The 22,262-nt window shown below is 37.2% G+C and overlaps 1 protein-coding gene and 1 long non-coding RNA gene across 4 annotated transcripts; one reads left to right on the top strand and one right to left on the bottom strand.

The window, feature by feature from the left end:
- The first annotated feature begins 842 nt into the window (after positions 1-842).
- On the top strand, positions 843-3,149 carry LOC145162308 (Tetratricopeptide repeat (TPR)-like superfamily protein). The gene has a single exon (XM_079081493.1). It carries the CDS (start codon positions 1,096-1,098, stop codon positions 2,920-2,922), a length of 1,827 nt encoding a protein of 608 aa, XP_078937619.1. The 5' UTR covers positions 843-1,095; the 3' UTR covers positions 2,923-3,149.
- Positions 3,150-14,825: 11,676 nt separating this feature from the next.
- LOC145107649 (uncharacterized) lies at positions 14,826-16,273 on the bottom strand. Of its 3 annotated transcripts, none has more exons than XR_013707918.1 (3): positions 16,242-16,273; positions 15,754-16,028; positions 14,826-15,427 (listed from the first exon to the last, which is right to left on the bottom strand). It is a non-coding gene; the product is annotated as an uncharacterized LOC145107649 (long non-coding RNA). The 3 variants fall into 3 exon arrangements; XR_013707920.1 differs by lacking the exon at positions 16,242-16,273 and having other exon boundaries at positions 15,754-15,833; positions 15,930-16,143; XR_013707919.1 differs by lacking the exon at positions 16,242-16,273 and having other exon boundaries at positions 15,754-15,830; positions 15,930-16,143.
- Between the last annotated feature and the right edge of the window lie 5,989 nt (positions 16,274-22,262).

The following is a 22,262-nucleotide window of genomic DNA, read 5'->3' as shown; positions in this document are numbered from 1 at the left end:
CCTAACTTTTATTTTGCACTCGTATCGTCCCTGTGGTTTGATTTTGTTGCGTTTTTCGTCCCTTACATATGTAAAGTTAGGGACCAAACATGCAATTTTGACCAAACCATAGGGACGAAAAACGCAACAAAATCAAACCACAGGGACGATCCGAGTGCAAAATAAAAGTTAGGGACCAAACGTGAAATTTTGACCAAACCATAGGGACGATTTCAGTAATTTACTCTTTTAAAATTTAAAAAAAACCCATAAAATGACATGTGTATATTATTTATTCTAAAAATACTACAAAATGACAAGTGTCAAAACTCATAAAAGATTGACAAGTGGCAAAAAAAACTTTTATTTATTAGAGAAGATTGGAACCAAACAAATGTAAGTAAATATCAGATTATATTCATGAAATTATAAATTACTGTTGTACTTATTTATACTAATAAAAACTTATAAAACTAAGGATATTTTACATTTATATTAGAAACCAGATTTCTTATAATTATTCCTTATTTGTTTCTACACATATAGTTATTTTAATTTAATTTCAAAGATTAAAAAGTAAATTAAATTTTACCAAACATTAATTAATCGATTATCATTAAAATCGAAATCTATTAATCACTACTTATTTATACTAATAAAAACTTATAAAGCTAAGGATATTTTATATTTATATTAGAAACCAGATTTTTTATAATTATTCCTTATTTGTTTCTATACATATAGTTATTTTAATTTAATTTCAAAGATTAAAAAGTAAATTAAATTTTACGAAACATTAATTAATGGATTATCATTAAAATCGAAATCTATTAATCACTATATATTTGTCCAACTCCTCTCGAGCTAACTAATGTCGCTAACATTTTCTCCTAACGGACCACGATGCTTGATCTGAATGAAGCTTTCAAAGTTCTGAGAGTGTCGTCGCGAAGAATACCTTCGGATCAAGTGAAGGATAAAAGCAAATTCTCATTGTTCCTGAGGTCTCAACTTGGTTGTTCTTAGATCCCAAGAAAAACAATTCTGGCCAACCAGAACGTATAATTTGAGTTACAGGTTAATGGGTTTCCCTCGATCCTATAGTATAATAATAACATGGGATCATATATGGTTCATACAACATCAAAAATTGCAGCACTTGCAAAATTGGGGAAAGTCACTTGTGCACGTAAACTGTTCGATGAAATGCCCCAAAGAGACACAGTCGTCTGGAACACAATGCTCACTTCTTATACTCATCTTGGTCTTTTCCAAGAAGCTCTGTTACTGTTCCACGAAATGACAGGGATTAACAGCATCAAACCTGATCATTACTCATTTACTGCAACTTTGAGTGCATGTGCTGGCTCAGGTAAGCTGCGTATTGGACAAAAGATCCATGCTTTGATTCTCTCTGCTGGATATTCTTCTTCACTTCCAGTGAACAATGCCCTAATTGATATGTATGCCAAATGTTTGAGCCCTTGTAGTGCACATGATGTGTTTGAAGAAATCGAGTTGATCAGAAACAATGTCTCTTGGTGTTCTTTGCTGTTTGCTTATGTTAACTCCAATCAATTTCAATCTGCCCAAAGTGTTTTTGATGCAATGCCAAATAGGATAAACATTGCTTGGAATACTCTGATTGCAGGTCATGCTCGACATGGGAATGTCAATTCTTGTGTTGATTTGTTCAAGAGGATGATGACTGAATCATGTGATCAAATTCAAGATCAATGGACATTCAGTGCCCTCATGAATGCTGCTACTGAATCACAAGAATATCACATTGGTTGCATGTTTCATGCTATTGTCATCAAGAAAGGATGGAATTCAGCAGTTGAAGCAAACAACTCGATTCTTAGCTTCTATGCACATCTAAGTAGTCCAGAAGATGTACTAAAAATCTTTGAGTCCATTCACACTCTCACTCAAGTTTCTTGGAATGCAATAATAGACGCGCATATGAAAATAGGAAATACCCAAAAAGCCCTTATTGCATTTCACAACGCCCCTGAAAAAAACGTTATTTCATGGACTTCAATGATATCAGGGTATGTTAGAAACGGAAATTCCGAAGAAGGGATACGTTTTTTTGTCAATATGATAAGATCCAACCTCCTTCCTGATGATTTTTCTTTAGGAACAGTTCTTCATGCTTGTTCTCTCATGGCAACATTAGGTCATGGAAAAATGATTCATAGTCTTGCAATTCGACATGGATATCATTCTTATGCTTATGTTGGAAATGGATTGGTTAACATGTATGCAAAATGTGGAGATATTTTTAGTTCTTTCCAATCTTTTAATGATATAATCGAAAAAGATTTGGTTTCATGGAATACAATGTTGATTTCTTATGGTCTACATGGATGGGGTGATAAAGCCCTAGAGATTTATGACAAAATAATAGAATCTAATTTGAAACCAGATAATGTGACATTCATAAGCTTACTAATGACATGTAGCCATTTAGGGTTTGTTGAAAAAGGACGAGATTTTTTTCAATCGATGAGTGGGGTCCATGGGTTGTGTCCTGAGGTAGAACATGTGGCATGCATGGTGGATATGTTGGCTCGAGGAGGGGAGTTGGAAGAAGCAAGAGAGATGGTGGAAAGTTACAGAAGGACACATGGTGAAATGGGGAAGTCGAGTGAGGGTGTTTTTGGAGCTTGTTATGCACATGGTGAATTAGAGATGTTGGAAGGTGAAAGTGAGATGAGTTATGTGGTGCTTTCGAATTTGTATTGTGTAAAGGGGAAGTGGAAAGAAGCTGAGATGGTTAGAAAAGTTATGGCTGATGAAGGGGTGAAGAAGATGCCTGGTTGTAGTTGGATTGAAGTAAAAAACAAGGTGGTGGCTTTTGTTGCTGGTGGGAGTGACAATGAAGACATGTCTTCTATTATATGCTTGCTTGAATATCAATTGAAGAATCCATGGTGATTGAAGTAATTAAAGATGATGTAGACTTACGATCTCTTTTTTATCTCCGAGTTTAAGTTTAAGATCACGATGGAAATATAAACCTCAAGATAAGTAGAAACTATGAAAAAAACACATATACCGATTATCGAGTGTATTACATGAGAAAATCAATATCTATAGTAAAGTATCAAGCAATGGGCAAGCTGTATTTTTGTGTAAAGGTAGATCTTCAATAGTTTCATGATGGAAACATTTATGTCTATACATTTATAATCTCTTTGTTAAAGAAATTTTTTCATAAGATTTTGTAAAAAGTAAATAGAAGTAATTTCACTCATTATATTTTGACAAAATTACATAAGTGGTCCATGTGGTTTACTAAAAGTCAGAAATTCAGTCCGTGTTAATTTTTTAGAGTAAATTACGCGAATCGTCCTTATGGTTAAGGGTAATTTGCGTGTTTGGTCCCTAACTTATTTTTTAACTTGGAAGGTCCCCGCTGTTTGTTTTTATTACGCGTTTGGTCCTTGTCTCTTATCTAAAAAGACTATTTTCGCTTGATTTTTTAATTAATTTAAAGAACAAATTACATGAATGGTCCTTTAGATTTTGTTTTTTTCCCTAAAGTAGTCCCTATGAAACTTTTTTCCCTCAGATGGTACCTACAGAGCAAACATTCACACAAATGATCCTTATGACTAACTCTGTTAATAGATTTTGTTAAGTTTTCTTAAATGACAAAAATACCCTTTGTTTTATGCACACAAATGGTCCCCATCCTCTCTCTCTCTCTCTCTCTCTCTCTCTCTCTCTCTCTCCACACAATACACTCATACACACACATAATCGATGATGAATAAAAATCATCAGTTAGCAGCTAATAAAAATCGTTTTTTGGAAATAATAAATTGATTTGCAGGTTTGTGTTCATCTCATTCATCTTGGAGAAGCTAATAAAAATCGACAGTTAGCAGCCCTAACAAAACCCATAAATTGATTTGCAGGTTTTGGTTTAATCGTGTTCAACCGTGAACCCACAAAATCGATCTGTGGTGGTGACAATGCACCGTAGAAAAAGAAATCAGAAACACCTGTCACCTGATCTAAATTTTTGAACCAATCCTAACAAAACTCATAAATTGAGTTCTTGATTAAGGTTCAAATTAACACACAATACTGATAATACACACAAACACAAATGTATAGAAGTCCATCCTGGATTTTGAAAAAATAAAATCGTTCTCCTCTTTCCATCTCAGTTAAGAAAAACAACTCCAATCATCAATCAAAGGAAGAATCATAACTATTACCGTCATAAATTTGAGCATTTCAATCTAGATCTCCGATCAATGGCTTTCAGGTTGTGGTTCGGTGGTGATTAATCAGTTGCGAGGAATGTAGGGGTTCTAATATTGCAATTTGTAAAGACACAGACAAATATATATATCAAAATAACTCTTTGATTGATTGGAAATATAACTCAAAACCAATTACATATATATGTGTATATGTCTATGTATGTTGCTGTGTCTTACCCTCTTGGTAATACACTGAATATATAGGATTGATAGAATCATTTTAATCCTATAATTAATATACATGAGACCCAACCACTTGTTGGTGTCCCTTACTTTGTTCCAGGAATCAAGTTTACTTTGTTGGAGTGGAAAACATTGGTAGGGTATTAAGGAATTTAAGATTCCAACAATCACCCCCGAATCTCTAAGTCCTTCTAGAGATGTTTTTCAATCCCGATCAAGTCCCACATTGTCTTGAACTTGGTTCGAGCCAATGGTTTTGTGAGAATGTCTGCCTTTTGTTCTTCACCTGGAATGTATTTCACCTCCACTTGTTCCTTTTCAACACACTTACGAATGAAGTGAAACCTCGTGTGAATGTGTTTGCTTCTTCCGTGAAAAACAGGATTCTTCGTGAGTTCGATAGCTGACTTGTTATCAACTCTTAGGACCACCTTTTCTTGTGCTTTGTTCATGATTTCGCCTAGCAAATCTTGAAGCCATATTGCTTGACATGCAGCCGCAGTTGCAGCCATGAACTCCGCCTCGCAAGATGATAAAGCAACAGTATCTTGCTTTTGAGAACACCATGTTATTGGAGACAACCCATAGTAGAAAATGTGACCGGTTGTGCTTCTTCCGTCGTCCGGGTCGACATTGTGACTACTATCGCTGTAACCAATGATCCGGTTTTGCCCCATCCTCTAGTACTTGATTCCATGTGACGTTGTTCCATGTAAGTACCTTAGGACGTGTTTGATTGCAACACCATGTGATTCTCTTGGATCTTGCATGTATCGACTAACAACTCCAACCGCATATGCCATATCGGGTCTTGTCTGCAAGAGATATCTAAGGCATCCTACCAACTTTCGGTATTGTGTCGGGTCGATTTCGGGTTCATTTTCGGCCTTCGACATTTTGGTTCCTGAATCCATGGGAATGTGGGTCGGATTGCAATCGTGTAAACCGGCTTCTTTTAGAATGCGTCTAGCATACACTTCTTGGTTTATAGTAATCCCTGATTCTTCTTGTTTGACTTCAATGCCCAGGTAGTAAGTTAATCTTCCAAGATCAGACATCTCGAAGTTCTTGGACATTTCAAATTTGAACCTTTTGATCATGCTCAAATTTGTACCTGTGACAAACAAATCATCAACATAGATTGCTAAAATTAGCAAGTTGGATCCTTCGTTCTTCCGGTACACCGATGGTTCTTTCATGCACTTGTGAAATTTCATTCCTTTCAAAATCCCATCAAGTTTTGTATTCCATGCTCTCGGTGCTTGTCTAAGACCATATAGTGCTTTTGAAAGACGGTACACCTTGTGCTCGTCGCCTTTCCTTATGTAGCCTTCCGGTTGATACACATAGACGGTTTCTCTCAACTCTCCATGTAAGAAAGCCGTCTTGACATCCAAGTGGTGAAGCTCCCATCCATTGGTAGCGGCTAAGGCAATGAGAAACCGTATGGTTTCGATGCGAGCTACCGGAGCAAATACTTCTTGAAAGTCAATACCAGGTTGTTGTACGTACCCTTTAGCAACCAACCTCGCCTTGTGTTTGTTTATGGTGCCATCTGCATTTTTCTTCAGCTTGAACACCCATTTGAGTCCAATGGGCTTCACCCCCATAGGTTTGTTTACGAGAGACCAAGTATTGTTCTTGTTGATTGAATTGATCTCTGTATTCATGGCTTTGACCCACTCTGGTTCTTTCTTCGCCTCTTCAACCGATACCGGCTCGTCATTGGTTGCTAGGAGAAGTTCTTCAATTTCATCAACATAAAGTACATAATCTCGTAATCGAATTGGAAGCACCTTTTGTCTTGTGGGCCTTTGGTTTTGAACATTGTTCACGTTGTTGTTGATCGGACTTGGTTGCTCATTTTCTTGTACCTCCACTCCGTCTTCAATCTCGTGATCCGATTCGTTTGGTTCGTTGTTTACTTCGTTTCCTTGGTTGTTGTTTGCCTTATCTTCCGGTAAATCCCATGGTACTATGAATGATCCTGGTTCTTCATTGTCAGGTGTAGCTTTGTTAACCCAATTCCATCCTTTGGTTTCATTAAAAATAACGTCTCGACTTACGATTATTTTTTGTGTAACCGGGTTAAATAACCGATAGGCTTTTGTACCCGGTTCAGAACCAAGATGAACCAATGGTCTTGATCTTGCATCCAATTTTTTCACGTTTACCGGTTCAACTTTTGCATACGCTAAACACCCAAAGATGCGTACGTTCTCCAAATTAGGTTTTCTTTTATACAACTTCTCGTACGGAGTTGTATCACCAAGTACTCTTGTGTAAACACGGTTGATCAGGTTTGTGGAATGTTTTACCGCTTCTCCCCATAGATAGTTTGGAACATGCATCGCCTTCATGATACTTCGTGTCATGTCCATAAGTGTTCTGTTTCTTCGTTCCACAATACCGTTTTGTTGTGGTGAATATGGGGCGGTAAGATGACGTTTGATTCCATTCATATCACAAAAGGAATTAAACTCGAGCGAAGTAAACTCACCTCCTCGATCACTTCGAAACACCTTTAAAGACTTTCCGAGCTCATTCTCCGCCAAAGCTTTAAATTTTTTGAAGTGTAAAAACGCCTCATTTTTCTCTTTTAAGAGAAAAATCCACATATACCGTGAAAAATCGTCAATTAGTGTGAAAATGTATCGATTTTGACCCTTCGTTGACGGTGTTATCGGACCACATAAATCACCGTGAACTAGCTCCAATGGTCGTGTTGCTTTGTACATCGTCATTAATGGAAATGACTTTCTTGTTTGCTTGCCCACCAAACAAGATTCACATAATTGATTCTCACTGTCAAAATGGGGTAACCCTTTGACTAGACCTTTCTTGGACATCTTTTTCATTGACTCGAAATTGATGTGTCCAAGTCTTGCATGCCAGCGCCACGTGTCTTCACTTAGTCTTGAATGAAGGAAAATTGGTTCTCCAATAGTCAACTTTATTTTATAAAGGCGGTTTGGAGTTCTTTGTACCTTCATTAATAAGCAGTTGTCGGCATCATGCATCGTCAAATATTCGTCTTTCATCCGAATATCACATCCGGCTTCGGTTGCTTGACCGAGACTGAAAATATTATTTTTCAGATCCGGTATAAAATATATTTCTGTCATCAAACGTTGCTACCCCGATTTTCCTTGGAAAAGAATTGAGCCTTTCCCTTTTATTTCGACACACGAATTATCACCGAATTTAACCTTTCCGGTTATTCCTTCGTCGAGTTCGGAGAAAAATGAACGATTTCCCGTCATGTGATTACTCGCCCCGTTATCCAAATACCATACATCGTTTTCTTGTGAGTTGTATCGAGACGGTATCACCTTCTCTTCGTTCAAAAATACGGTCTCGTGTAAAAATACTGTTTCATCGGCATCGTCATGTTCGGTAAAATTACTTTCTTGGAATTTTTGGGTTCGGTCAGGACATTTGGATGCGTAATGGCCCGACTTGTCACATCTGTAGCATATAATCTTCGACAGATCTTTTTTCGGGTTTCGGTTTGAGTCCGAATTGGAATTGGGCCGGTTATTGGGCTGTTTGGGCTTATTATTGGGTTGGGTTGATTTTGACCCAGATCCGTTTGAAGACCCGGCTCCACCGGATCCACCTGACCCGGTTCGATTAAAACCCCCCGAACCCCCATTTCTTCCCTTATTCGACTCCTTCTTCCCTCCCGACGATCCCCCTGAACCAGAACCACCTCCACCGCTCCAGCCACCACCGTGGTTTGAACCTTCACCACTTCGAGTGAACATAACCCTCTGCTCGTTTCCGCCATCATCTTCTCTTATCCTTTCTTCGTACGCCTTTAGTCGACCTACAACATCCTCAAATCTGATCGTCTTCAGATCGAGTACCTGCTCCAACGAGGCGACGATCTGAATAAACTTCGATTGTGGCAGTGTTTTCAAGAACTTCTTGACGAGTTTAGACTCGTCTATCGTTTCTCCGAGGGCCGCTGATTTGGAGGCGATACCGGACAACTTTCCGGCGTAGGAATCTATCGATTCAGACTCTGTCATCTTGAGCCGATCAAAATCCGTCATTAAGGTTTGTAGCCTTGCTTCTTTCACTCTTTCAGCCCCCACGTTTCTTGATTTAATTGCATCCCAAAGTTTCTTTGCTGATTCTTGTTCACCGATTTGCATTATCAGGTTTTCTGGCAAGGATTGATATAGCAGTCCCATGGCTAAGCAATCTTTTTCTTCATTTTGGTCGGTTCCTGGATCGATCATGATCCACACCTTGTGGATTCGAAGCACAACCTTCATTCTCATCGCCCATACAGTGTAATTTGTGGGTGTGAGCATCGGACATGTGACATTGGATGAACCGATCAACTTCTCCCTCACCTGAGGAGTAGCACCTCCAGTATCATCGACATCTGACATCTTCTTTTACTGGTGTCCTTCTTGATCACCAGGTATGAATTCAAAGCCCCTGTTCTTGAGCTCTGATACCAATTCTAATATTGCAATTTGTAAAGACACAGACAAATATATATATCAAAATAACTCTTTGATTGATTGGAAATATAACTCAAAACCAATTACATATATATGTGTATATGTCTATGTATGTTGCTGTGTTTTTGGTGTGTCTTACCCTCTTGGTAATACACTGAATATATAGGATTGATAGAATCATTTTAATCCTATAATTAATACATATGAGACCCAACCACTTGTTGGTGTCCCTTACTTTGTTCCAGGAATCAAGTTTACTTTGTTGGAGTGGAAAACATTGGTAGGGTATTAAGGAATTTAAGATTCCAACAGGGGTAACAACTCATCTTCAGCGACCCTGTTGTGGTCCTATTCTCGTCATCGATGGCTGGAAATCGGAAGGAGAACAGGTAGCAGCAACAGTCGGATGTTGTGTTCCGTCGTTTCCCTTCTCATTGTCGGCTTTGGAGTCGTGCAACAGTAGTAGTGATCGAAAGCGGTGTTTGGTTGCGATGCTGAACAGAAATAAGGAGAAGGATGAAAAGGGTTGTTCCCTCTTTATTGTCGGAAAGCTCCACCTCCGGTGGAGGGTTTCTTGATCAAATCTGAAGAAGAAAAAGAAGGAGCAGATCAGCACAATAGTTTTAGGGGTTATTTGAGGCTGCTTCGATTAACAGGAAGCAAGGAGGGAAAACGAGGTTGCTCCCTTTTCATCTCACCGGAAACAGCTCCATCTCCGACTTTTGTATGTTCATCATCTGGGTGAAACCCATGAAATCGAACCTCAAAACCCCTGCAATCGGACCCACCTGATTTCAATTGAAACTAGATCTTCGCCAACATGCTGATTTTGATGGAATGATACCGATTTCAATCGAACCCTCTGTGTATGTATGTGTTATGTCAATATTCGTGTGTATATGTGTATGTGTGAGAGAGAGTGTGTGAGAGGAACCCACCTTTTTTATTACAAATTAACAAAATATAAAAATAAATATAAAAAAACAAAGGGCATTTTCGTCTTTTCACATACACTTAACAAAATCTGTTAACAGAGTTAGTCATAAGGATCATTTGTGTGCAAGGTTTGCTCCGTAGGTACCATCTTAGGGAAAAAAGTTTCGTGGGGACTACTTTAGGAAAAAAAAACAAAACCTAAAGGACCATTCATATAATTTGTTCTAATTTAAACAAACACACCCCAACCCCACCCCCTCATCTTACTGTACCTAGACCATAATGTTTTTCTTATTAAAGTAATAGTCTATTTAGGTAAGACAGGGACCAAGCGCGTAACAGAAACAAACAGTAGGGACCAAGCGTGTAGCAAAAACAAATAGTAGGGACCTTCCGAGTTAAAAATAAGTTAGGGACCAAGCGCGCAAATTACCCCAAACCATAGGGACCATTCGTGTAATTTACTCTTTTTTTAGGTAATTGGTTATTGTGGTTTGCAAAACTTTCATGTAAGGTCCTTTTTACTCACGCCATCCATTTTTAGCCGTTAGGGCATATCATGTGCCTAACATGTGAGGGTATTTTGGTCTTTTCAAGTATAAGGACTAAATTCGTGATATTTTGTAAACCACAAGGATCATTTTTGTAATTTGTCTTAAGGTAAAAGAATTGCAAGAAAATGAGGAAGAGGATTGGAACTTGGGACCTCCTCCCCCTCCACCATATCAACCTAAGCTTTATGCTACTTAGGGGTTGTATGGTAGCTTCTTAATTGAAAAATTAAGAGGCAACCTCTTAAAAATTAAGATGTAGAGTGTTTGGTTGTATATTATTTTTTGCCTCTTAATCTGAAAATGCCTCTTAATTTTTCAGAGATAAGTTTATATCTGAAAAAAAAGTAAGGCGTGTTCCTATTTTGCCCAAAATATATTCCCTCCCATCTTTTCTATTTCACGACACGACTTTCCCTCCCAGCCATCTCCAACGACTTGCAACCCTCCACCACTCTTGCCATCGGCCGGTCACCACCTCCACCAGAACCTCCGCCTCCTCCATCGCCGCTGTCTACGCCTTCCTATAGCCTCGTTCTTTCTCGAATCTGTTTTTCTCACTCTCTACCCTCACCAACAATAGTCGGAGAACAGCCGACAACCCTCATCACCATCGCTATCTCTGGCCATCGCCACCATCCTAATCACTATTTCCGACCGTTTGCACCATAGGTTTTTATTTCTCTCGCTCTGTTTCTCTCTCCTTATTGCTGATAGTGTTGAACTTTTCTGAAATTGAGTTTTCTGAAATTGCAAATTTTCTGCAATTGAAATCGATTTCCCCATAACCATGGGTTCCCAACTCAACCCAAATAGTTTCAAGAACATTACAAACTATTACAGGCCCCCCTTTTGACCAATGCCACTGCAATAACATCCACATCATCATTGTGATTGTTTGCATTCTACTCTATTCTTATGCACATGCTTGCTAGAAGCTTGATTCCATTGTAGCGGCAAGTTAAAGTTTTTTTTAATCAAAGAATACAAAAATACTTCATAGTTGCAAGAAATTTAATGAACAATTGGTTTATGGTAATAAATAGTCCATTGTAATGATGTTTGGTTACAAATTTGCATCTGATATGAGATGTTCTTATGTTTATTGTTTAATTTTGTGGAATTTTCTCATGTGTTTAGTGTTAAATTTAACTTTTGGTGCATTGTTTTTAGTTTTTGGTGAATGAATATTTTTCCCATTGTTTTACAGGGAAGAAATAAGCTTTGTGAAGGAGTTGGTTCATTTATTTTATAACAATGTCATCCAAAATGTTTCTATATAGAGTTTTGTTTAATTTTGTATGTTTAATTCTGAATTTGTATGATGTTTATATATTTTTTTTAACTATTGAAGGAATTGGGTCAATAATTTTATAAAAATAAACATTGAATTCAATATAAAATAATACGGAGGGTAAAATAGTCATTTTTATTATTAAGTACAGAAATTCAGAGGTTCCAACCAAACAACATGTTAAAAATTCAGATCTTAAAAATTCAGACACTCTTAGAAATTCAGACATCTTAAAAATTCAGATCTTAAAAATTCAGATCCTGCCAAACAGCCCTAAGCTATAGCCAAACTTGGTATATATTTCCGAAAACTAAATTATATTATGTAAAATTGTAGAAACATAAATAAAAATAAAATAAATTACAAATAATTTTTTTTACGTAAAACTTTTTTTAATAAAACAAAATATACTTTTTTGTATTGTAAAAAATGAAACTTTTATAAACAACTTATATCTTCCTTTTACGTATTTATTTTAGACACAGTAATGGCTTTGCTGCAATATTAATGAGTAGTTTAGAAATGGGGATTTAAGTACTGGATTAATTCACGCTCAGAGAATTACTTTATTGAATTTATCACGAGTAATTCTGAGATGATAATATCTTATAATCATTAAACGGAGATATATGAGTTGTTGTTTACGAGTTGGTTGTACATTAATGATACGTAAACGCATCAGTAACTTGATGTTATAAAACGTATTGTTGTGCATGATTTGATGAGTAAATAGTACAAGTATATAAGTCAAAATTTATTTGTTCCTTTTACCCCAACAGGAAAAGCGATATCTTGGGTCCCTCGATGATTTGATGTTAACTTCTAGTGTCGGGCCCGGCCAGGAATAAATCGATGTGTTCGATCAGTAGTTCTTTGTCATTACAAATCGGAAATCGGGATGCAAAATATTGGAAAATGAGATCGATTATGTTCCATGTTGTTTGTCCACATGATATCTTGAAGAACGGAGGATTATATGATCACTTATCTTAGGACATATAACTGACTAGGTCTGAGTTCGACAACGGCTTTGAGAGCTACAATTTTCTGATCAATTTTTAAAGTTATACTAGAAACTATTGTTATTAGAATTATCTAAGTGGAAGACTGTTGGATTAGATGTCTAAGCCCATAACTATAATTGGTATATACTTGAATTGATAGTAGCATAGTCCTTTTGGGTTGTCCCCATAACTACCAACTAGACCGGATGACTCTTGGAGAGAAGTTGAATTTATTATTTGAATAATAAATTGAAATAAATGATTTATTAATGTTTTATGAAGATAATATATTAATTAGAAATCATATCATTTAATTAATATTTAATCATAAGTTAATTGGAATTAATTTCAGGATTAAAAGAATTAACTGAAAGTGCAGGGACTAATTGTTCAATAGTTGAACAAGAGGTTCCGGAACCTTCCTAAGGAAGGTGGTGGACGAAATTCCTAAGGATAATTAGGGTTTCTAGATTATCCAATGTGGATAATTAAGCAGGTGGATAATTACCAATTTGAATTAATAATATTTTATTAATTCAGTGTATCCTATCTGCACCATAAATAGACCCATAGGGCTTCACATTTTCGGCCAATCTAAACCCTAGAAGGATAGCCGAAAATCTCAAGCCTCCTCCCCTCTCTCCTCTCTCATCCTCTTGCTTAGTTTGGGTGTGATCTACTAGAGGCGTGACACTTGTGACGCTTGCTCTCGAGGTTGAAGAAGACTTGGATTTTCACTGTTATTACAACATAATAATCAAAAGTATGTTTACTAACCCTAGTTATGATTTATCAAAATTATACTAGTGCAATTAGGGTTTTCTATTTGATGTTCAAAAATTGTATGTTCAATTAGAGAAAACATAGATCCAAGAATTAGGGTTGCATGCACACATAGGGTTTTGTATGTTATGCTCAAAACCCATCAGTCACGTCGTGACAATGTCGCCCTCACGTTTTGATCCACTTAAAACTCATATTTTACTTTAAATTCCATATCTCGAGGATCTGGATGTTACAGTTCTTCATCTTGCATGCCACGTCGTGACACTCCATATGTCACGTTGTGGCATATGGTCTTCCTCAAAAGCCATGCCTTTAACTCCTTTACATCATCAACTGATCCATTCTGGAAAATAAATGTTACAACAAAAAAGTTTAGTTATCGAAAATCTTATCTTTTGCTGAATTTGATTAGTCATTAAACATTCTAATTTGACTTCAACTATAAAGTAATTAAGTTGTGATACCATTTAGGCATTTACTTAAAATGAGGAGGATCGTGATTAAACAAAAACTAGAGAGTCAAGGTAAAAGGAGTACACGAATAACATGCGTCTTTATATAGTTTTCGAACATGAACACATTGTGAGCATGTAAGAAAACACCAATATATTGGTGTATGGTATGGACTACACTAGTATGTTCACAGAACTTCATTTTTTGTTTGTGAAAGTATAATATTGGGAAAACTTGGTTACGGTTATGCACTAGTTACTACTAGAAAAATGGCTTTTGATGACAGGCATGCCTTTAGTAAATGACTATAGATGACAAACACTCAAAACCCCGTCATTATTTTAAGATGGATATTTGTGTAAATTTATGACAGGCCTTTTGTATGTCGTAATTTTTGACAATTTTAATTAAAAATCTTGACAAAGTTTCTACGTCGTGATTTCTACAACATAAATTACGACACACATTTTTATGTCATGATTTTATATCTTGTATAAGAACAATTTTTTCTTCTAAAATACCAATGATTAAACTAAGTTTCACATTTAATGTCATGTAATGCAAAATAAAATAACGTTTATACAAAAAATAACAATCTATTTCATAAAATATATTATTTCAAATACAAAGCATCGTAAGTTTGTAACCAATTTATCAAAAGTAAATGTTTGTCAAATACAAAATATCACCGGTAAATAAAGATTGCGCCACAAGAGGCCTCATCTTTGAGCACCTCATCAAGCTCCATCAGTGTTCGTATATTGATTCTTCCCCCAAAATTAAGATAGAAAATAAGTTTGTATACAACAACAAACATCACAACATAATCCTACTATCACAATATCCATAGTCCATTCTTTTATTATTTTCTTGCACCCAACAAAACATACTCTTGAAGACTAAAACTGCAAACTAACTATTTTCAATACATGCATTTATTCCCCATAATAAGATTTCTGAATACATTGCATAAAAATGGGTGTAATATATCACAACTTCCATTTGAAACTAAAATTTAAGGGGAACTTTTGAGCTTGTACTCTATAAGCTTGTCTTCGCACACTCTTTAACTTTACTCATGGATCTACACTTTTGTATACCATAGTACTTGAACCATCAACCATTTAATCGTGGGGCACCTTTGAACTACACCTGATAGTTGAGGGGTAATATCTAAATTAACCCTAAAATGTTTTAGGGCGCCTATACTATATAATAGTAGTAAATAATTTTCGTGCGAACATTGAGGCACCTCCCTGCTCCCCTTATTAAGCTCTCTCTAGGTCCGTCAAAGGGCCTCCTAACTTTACATAGACCATGCTGTATACCTTGGCGAAACATAACTAATGTGTTGTGGTTTGATCTTTACTTGTACAAAAAGTCAAAAGCTTTATACTTGGCAAGCTCTACAGCCGGTTTTATGTTTGCGAAATCCTTTACTTGCAAAGAAGCAAATAGGTCATCAACAGAAAAACGGTTGCTGCATTTAAACCACAAATTGCTAATTAATTTGTAATGTAGTTTCATTTGCACTGCATAAGTATTAGGATAATCCCAGTAAATAAACAACGATACATCGAATTAAGAGAACTCCTAAAAACTTATATTCACGATAGAACAGAAGCCAGTAAAATTCATTTAATTCATAATTTCCGGATATTGGGCTTGGGTGGGGCATTGTTCTGTGAGCTAGAGCTCGGTGGCGTTAGAAACGATGGACGCAAGTTTTATAGTAAAATTAATGTCAGGAAACTCTCCTTACTATCTTCAAAAACCAAATAAATCAGTGACAGAAAAACATAATACCTGGAACTATCTTCTAGTAGAATGGAAATATCATCTATGTGGGAATCTTTTGCTTCCCCAGAAACTAAGTGTGAACGCTGCTGGTTAAAAATAACATGATGACGAAATAATTCATATACCATTATACCGAAACATATTTACATCCTTAAACATGAAATTTTACATGTAGTGCTTACAATCGACGATAGAGCCGAAATTTCAAAATTATGACGAGTTTCCATATGCATATCCGAAATTAGAGTCTGTATTCTTTTCAGTTGCTCCTTGCTTAGAATCTGGATATATAAAGCATTCCAGATCAAAAAATGAGTGGGAGAGAGCACGCATCCTATTAAATTAACTATTTATTCCCATCATCAAAGTGATAAGGCCTCATATATGACATATTTATGATTGTATGAGAGAGAGAGAGAGAGAGAGAGAGAGAGAGAGAGAGAGAGAGAGAGAGAGAGAGAGAGAGAGAGAGAGAGAGAGAGAGAGAGACTTACGGGGTATATACTTATGAGTTAATTATACGAAGGTACCCGATTAATTTCATATAGAGCCTGAGGGTCAATAAATAAGGTCAACACATAGAGCAATGAGCCATTGGAATAGGTTAATTAACTCATAATAAAGTACGCAATAGAGAATAAGAAAACCTTTTTTTTTTTTTTTTTTTTTTTGGGAGGGGGGGAGAAGCGAACGGAAGGAGAACCACTCATGTTAAAGTAAGTTGGAAAAAAGTAATTATACCAACAACTCAGAAGCTTGTCTAATATGCTTTAGGAGTCGTTTGATAGTTGCTAACTAAGTTAGAGCTGACCGGGTTAGATCCTGACTGAGTTAGAAGTTCTGACTGAGTTAACTTCTGACCCAAACTTATTGTTTGATTTTACTTCTGACTGACTGTGTAAACTGATTATATTACCCTCAAACAACATTTTTTTTTATAAAAACATTCAACAACCAGGACCAACTAATAGATTATCCACATACACTAAACACCATATATGTTTTATAAAAACAATGGATCTTAATTCCATTCCAAATCATTTTTCAAAAAAAAAAAATCAATTCCAAATCCTACCCACCAAACACATGACAAAGTCCAAATATATTTACAGATTAAAATAGCTGCTTGCTTCAAAATTTAAGTCCAAACGAGACTAAATACAAAAACAAACAAAACTATGTTTTATTCAAGCCGCAATTTCTTATCCTTGCTCTTATACTCTTGTTACATATCCTTTGTCCTATACTCCTGTTACCTGTCATAGATTGAAATTCAACACTAAACAGCCATAATCTATGCAAGAAAACCCATCAATAACAATGTAATCTCACTGAGGATTTTTATCAAATACATTGTGTGCAATGTTTTGAACTCCACCTCTTTATAAGCATTATTGGTAGAGGTACCCTAAAATTAAATTACAAACCTCAAAGAATGATAAATCAACCAAAATAGAAAATAATTTGAACGTATTATTACCTCAATTCGAATTTGCAAAATTTCCAAGAAAACTTCCAAAAAGAAACACACTCAAATGTTGTGAAGTTTTGCCTTGTTCTTGATCGTGCATCTCTGTCTTTCACCCCTTGATCGATCCCCATTAAAAAGAAGTCCTCCCTTCATTAGCTTTGATACAACGATTTAGACTGGAACCATCAGATTTCTTTGGCCATTAGAATCTGTGTGATCGATTGAAAGAGATGAAGAGTTGCGTCAAGGACAAAGGGGGCAAAGCTTGCCAATTGGGGCCGACTGAAGCCAAATCAAACTCGGTCAGGAGGTTTTGAAACAAGGACCGAATCATCAGATTTCTTTGGACCGAATCCCTTCTTTGGACCGAGTCCGACGATGAAAAAGCCAATTCAAACACAACAACTTCCGACCGAGGACCTAGTCCCTCCTTCTGACTGGATTAACATCAATATCAAACAACCCCTTAGTTCATCCCATGCTGAGCCTGCATACTGTAAGACAAAAATCTATTTTCAGATTCTAAAGTAACCAAACAAGTTTTATAATTAAGCTGACCATATTCCAGAAGAGTTATTTGAGCAATTTAATATGCTGGAGAGTTGAGAGAAATATATCACATCAATAATTTGGAGTAACTCTTGCAAGTTGAAGAAAAGTTGGATACATGTATAGGCCTATATATACATATATCCAACATTTTAACATCAATAATTTATAATTAGGAGTAAGTCTTACAAGTTGAAGAAAAGTTGGGTACATGTATACGCCTATACATATATCCAACATTTTGAAACCAAAAATGTGTAATAAAAAAAATCAAGATTAAAGTATTTGATTTTTCAATATGGCTAAATTAATACAAGTAACTTTTTAGTGTATATAGTATGTATATTGTTATGTAAATATAGGGGTATAACGGAGTCGAGCCAACTCGTGAAATATTCGAGACAGACTCGAAAAAATCTCGAAGACGACACAGTTCAATTCGAGACCGAGTTCGAACTCGAGCTACCGGAGTATATTATCAATTTCAGCTCGAATATTGAAATACTCGAATCATGCATCTCGCGAGCTTAATCGAGCTTAATTCAGTGTTTTAAAAACCGGTTTGAACCAGCCGGTCGAATCGGTTGTACCGGGAACCAGAGGAGGAGGCGGTTCAACTATCACCGATTTTACATTGATTTCTGAACCGGATTGAACCGACTGGTTTTTTACAAAACTCCGGTTGAACCGGTCAAAATAAATCGGTTGAGCCGGTTAAACCGAATAAAAACACATGAAAAAGAATCATTACATAATAAACTTTGTTGATTTTTTTCATATCTATTTAGTTTTGTCCAAATAAAAACATATAATAAATGTTATAAAGTTCTTTGATGTGTTTGTATTCATCTAAAACTATATTTCGTAACGGTGTTATACTTTATTTTCTTTTTGACATATATGGATTGATGTAAAACACTAAAACTTATGGTTATGTGTTATTTTAATATATTTGGACCCATCTACAACTTATTTTTATGTGTATTTCTAATGTTTGAACTTGTAAACATCAAATTCATGATTTATATTTTTTTTTGGAAAGGGAACTTCCCTAACGAGGGTTTCCTGGCCAGCTTTCGCGCACTGACTAATCCCCCGCTGCAAACATGAGGCTTTGCCTCATGCCCTGGAGTCACTGCAGGCGAACCTCCATGGCCACAAGGGCTGAGTAGTGCCAGGATTTGAACATGAGTCAATAGGTTATCCACCATATCTTCCACATGTCTTACCAAGTCACCACAACCCAAGTGGTTAAAAATAGGAAAAAACATGAAAGATATAGAAACCGGTTGACCCGACGGTCGAACCGGTTAGACCTATTGAACCGAGGTCACCATACTGGTTCAACTAAAAAACTAGTTTTTAAAACATTAGCTTAGTTATATTTATGCTTTTATCCTTTATTTTATTCATATTTTACTTAATCGAGCCGAGTCGAGTCGAGCTCATGTGCTTAGTCGTATTTCTATTTTACTTTAATATAATTTTATCTTTTTAATAATTAATCAAGTCGAGTCGATGCGATCTCAAAAGTGTCGATTACTTTATCAAGCTCGAGGCCAAGTTTGAAATTGAGGCTCGAGTTGAGCCCAAGGTTTTTAGTCGAGTTGAGGTTTGGTAGCACTCGACTTGACTTGGCTCGATTACACCCTTATATACATACACACATATGTATGTATGTATAGATACGTAATATATGGACACGTATAATGTGTGACAGAACTCAATAAAAAAAGTTCGTTTAGTGGGTTATACCACATATTTGAGGGTGATGCCACTGGCCCATGACTTACTAGACAAAATTAGATAAATGGTTTATGTGGTTTACGTAAATATGATCTGAGGTTGGGTTATCATCATATGAGGGTCAGAGAGGAAAATATGAAGAAGACAGAGTTCCAAACTCGTTATGATCATTATGAGTTCGTGGTGATGCTGTTTGTGCTCACCAACGCACTGACAACGTTTATGGATTTGATGAACTGAGTAAGCAGGACGATGCTCGACCAGTTGGTTATTGTTTTCATTGATGATATTGTAACAGCCCAATTTTCACGCCCAAAAATTTTGTTTTTTTATAAATTACTTTAATTAAAACATTCGGAGGAAAACATTGTCAATTCATAACATCTCATAAGACTATGTATAATGTTTGAAAATCCAAATCATAAATAGTGATAATGTCAGAGCTCAATCCCAAGGAAACTCATAATGCGGAATCTGGGGTGTGTGTATAATGTGCAGCTACCGCGCTGGCTCCTTCCCCTTCGATGAAGAGGTACCTGAAACAAAACTGAAAATTGTAAGCACAAAGATTAGTGAGCTCCCCCGTCGTACCACATACCATACAATCACATAGCATACATACTGCCGGGCAATTCTGGGGTGCCCGACCTACCCGATACGGCCATTCTGGGGTGCCGACCTACCCATGTCAAGCCATTCTGGGGTGCTGACCTACCCATGTCAAGCCATTCTGGGGTGCTGACCTACCCGTCGGTACTAACAACCGAACTTGGGGACTATTCCCCTCCTACTACCACTATCACATATAACATATCATTCCAACATATAAACATATCATCACATACTGTCAGACATGTCTAGGGTGTCTGACCTACCCTTCGGTCCTAACAACCGAACTCTACTACTATCACATATAACATATCATGCCAGCATATAACATATCAGGTAGTAGCGAAACTAGATGACATCACAAGGACAATCACCTAACATACAACTCCTACTGGTGGGCCGACATTGTGGCCGTAGACCCACCGCTAATGGAAAGGTAACTCACCTCAAACGAGTGGCTGCTGATAATCTGTGCGGGGAATCTCTGACTGTTGCTGCTCCGGAAATCCTCCGGCTATAATCCCCACAAAACACTTAATCAGAATCCTGATATCTACCCTTGGGGTAAAATGACCATTTTACCCCAGACCAAGTCCAAGTCAAAGTCAAAGTCAAAGTCAAAATCAAAGTCAAAGTTAACTTCCTGTTGACCCGACTCGCCGAGTTGGGTCGTCAACTCGTCGAGTCCCTATCTCTTCAACTATCCTCCTATACGTCCCTACTCGTCGAGTTTAGCAATGACTCGACGAGTTCTCCTTCTAACACAACCTCAGATGAACCTTCATCCGACTCGCCGAGCGGTATGAACACTCGTCGAGCCCGTCTTTATCCTAAGAACATGTCCTGTCCTCGACTCGCCGAGTTGTATGAACAACTCGTCGAGTTCATCTTCAAGAGTTGGGAGATTGCCTTGGACTCGACGAGTCTGTTCTAGCACTCGTCGAGTCCCATGAACTTTAGGTCTAAAATGAAGTCCAATGCGTTGGGTCACTCTTTCTGTCTTGCTACAACCCTACTAACACCCAACTGATTCCTTTTGACCCTCAACAGATATGGGACTCAAAGCCTTGGACTCGCCGAGTCCCAAGAACGGACTCGCCGAATCGGTAACGTCCACACCCTAAATCCTCGATTTCTGATGTACAACTCATGACCAAAAGATAGATCTGGCTCCTACAATCGTTCTAGCACGTAAAGTTACAAAATTTACGTGCATGCATGGGACTTTGAGTCCAAAAGGTCCTAAAACACGCTCTTGGGTTGCATGGAGTCTTTCTTGGGTGTAAAAGCACCCACTTTCTTCCTTGTAACCCCTTTAAGGTCCTAGATCCGAAGCCTTGTCCCCAACCACGCTTGCATTCATGGTTGGCTACCTAAAATGGATTATAAAAGCCCTAAATCTCCACAAAATGGGATCTAGAAAATGAACAAGCAAGTTAGCAACTTTATACCTTCTGAGGATTGAAGATGAAGCACAAACTCGAACCCCTCTGGTCTCCTCTTGTTTCCTCAAGCTCTTCTCCTTCCTTCTTAAGACTACCAACACCAAAATCCACCAAAATGACTTAGATTGCTTCAACAACGGCTAGGGTTTTCTATAGAGGGTTTCTAGGAGCATAAAGGGACGATGGAGGTTGTATAAGGTTGTTTAAATAGGGTGCAAACCCTCAGATTAGGGTTTTGTCCAGACAGAGCCTACTCGTCGAGTCCGGGACTCGACTCGACGAGTCCATCACTTAAATCCCGCGTCTCATCCCGCTGCTACTCGGCGAGTTGGGCCTTCAACTTGCCGAGTCCCAAGCCAAAAATGCAAAATTACTTAAATAAAATACATACCAGGAAACAGGTGCTACAGATCTTCTGGTCTACTCCAAGACCAGGGAGTAGCATTAGGAGCATCTATAGCAGTTACTTGGGGTACTGAGACATGAAAGGCTTTATGAGATATTCTCCAAGGATGATTTCTGTTTACGAGAGGTTCGGTTCTTGGGACACCTCGTCGATGAAAACAAGATTCTGCTCAACACGGCGAAGATTGAGGTCGTTATCCAGTGGGAGCTTCCGAAGTACCCATCTGAGATCAAGAATTTTCTGGGGTTAGCAAGTTGCTATCGAGGGTTCATTATGAATTTTCCCAAGA

Source organism: Lactuca virosa, chromosome 1, assembly GCF_052849685.1.
Source record: "Lactuca virosa cultivar CGN04683 chromosome 1, Lactuca_virosa_CGN04683_v6, whole genome shotgun sequence".
Taxonomy (NCBI): Eukaryota; Viridiplantae; Streptophyta; class Magnoliopsida; order Asterales; family Asteraceae; genus Lactuca; species Lactuca virosa.
The sequence above is the reverse complement of the archived record's forward strand: the minus strand, read 5'-3'. Positions and strand labels throughout refer to the sequence as shown.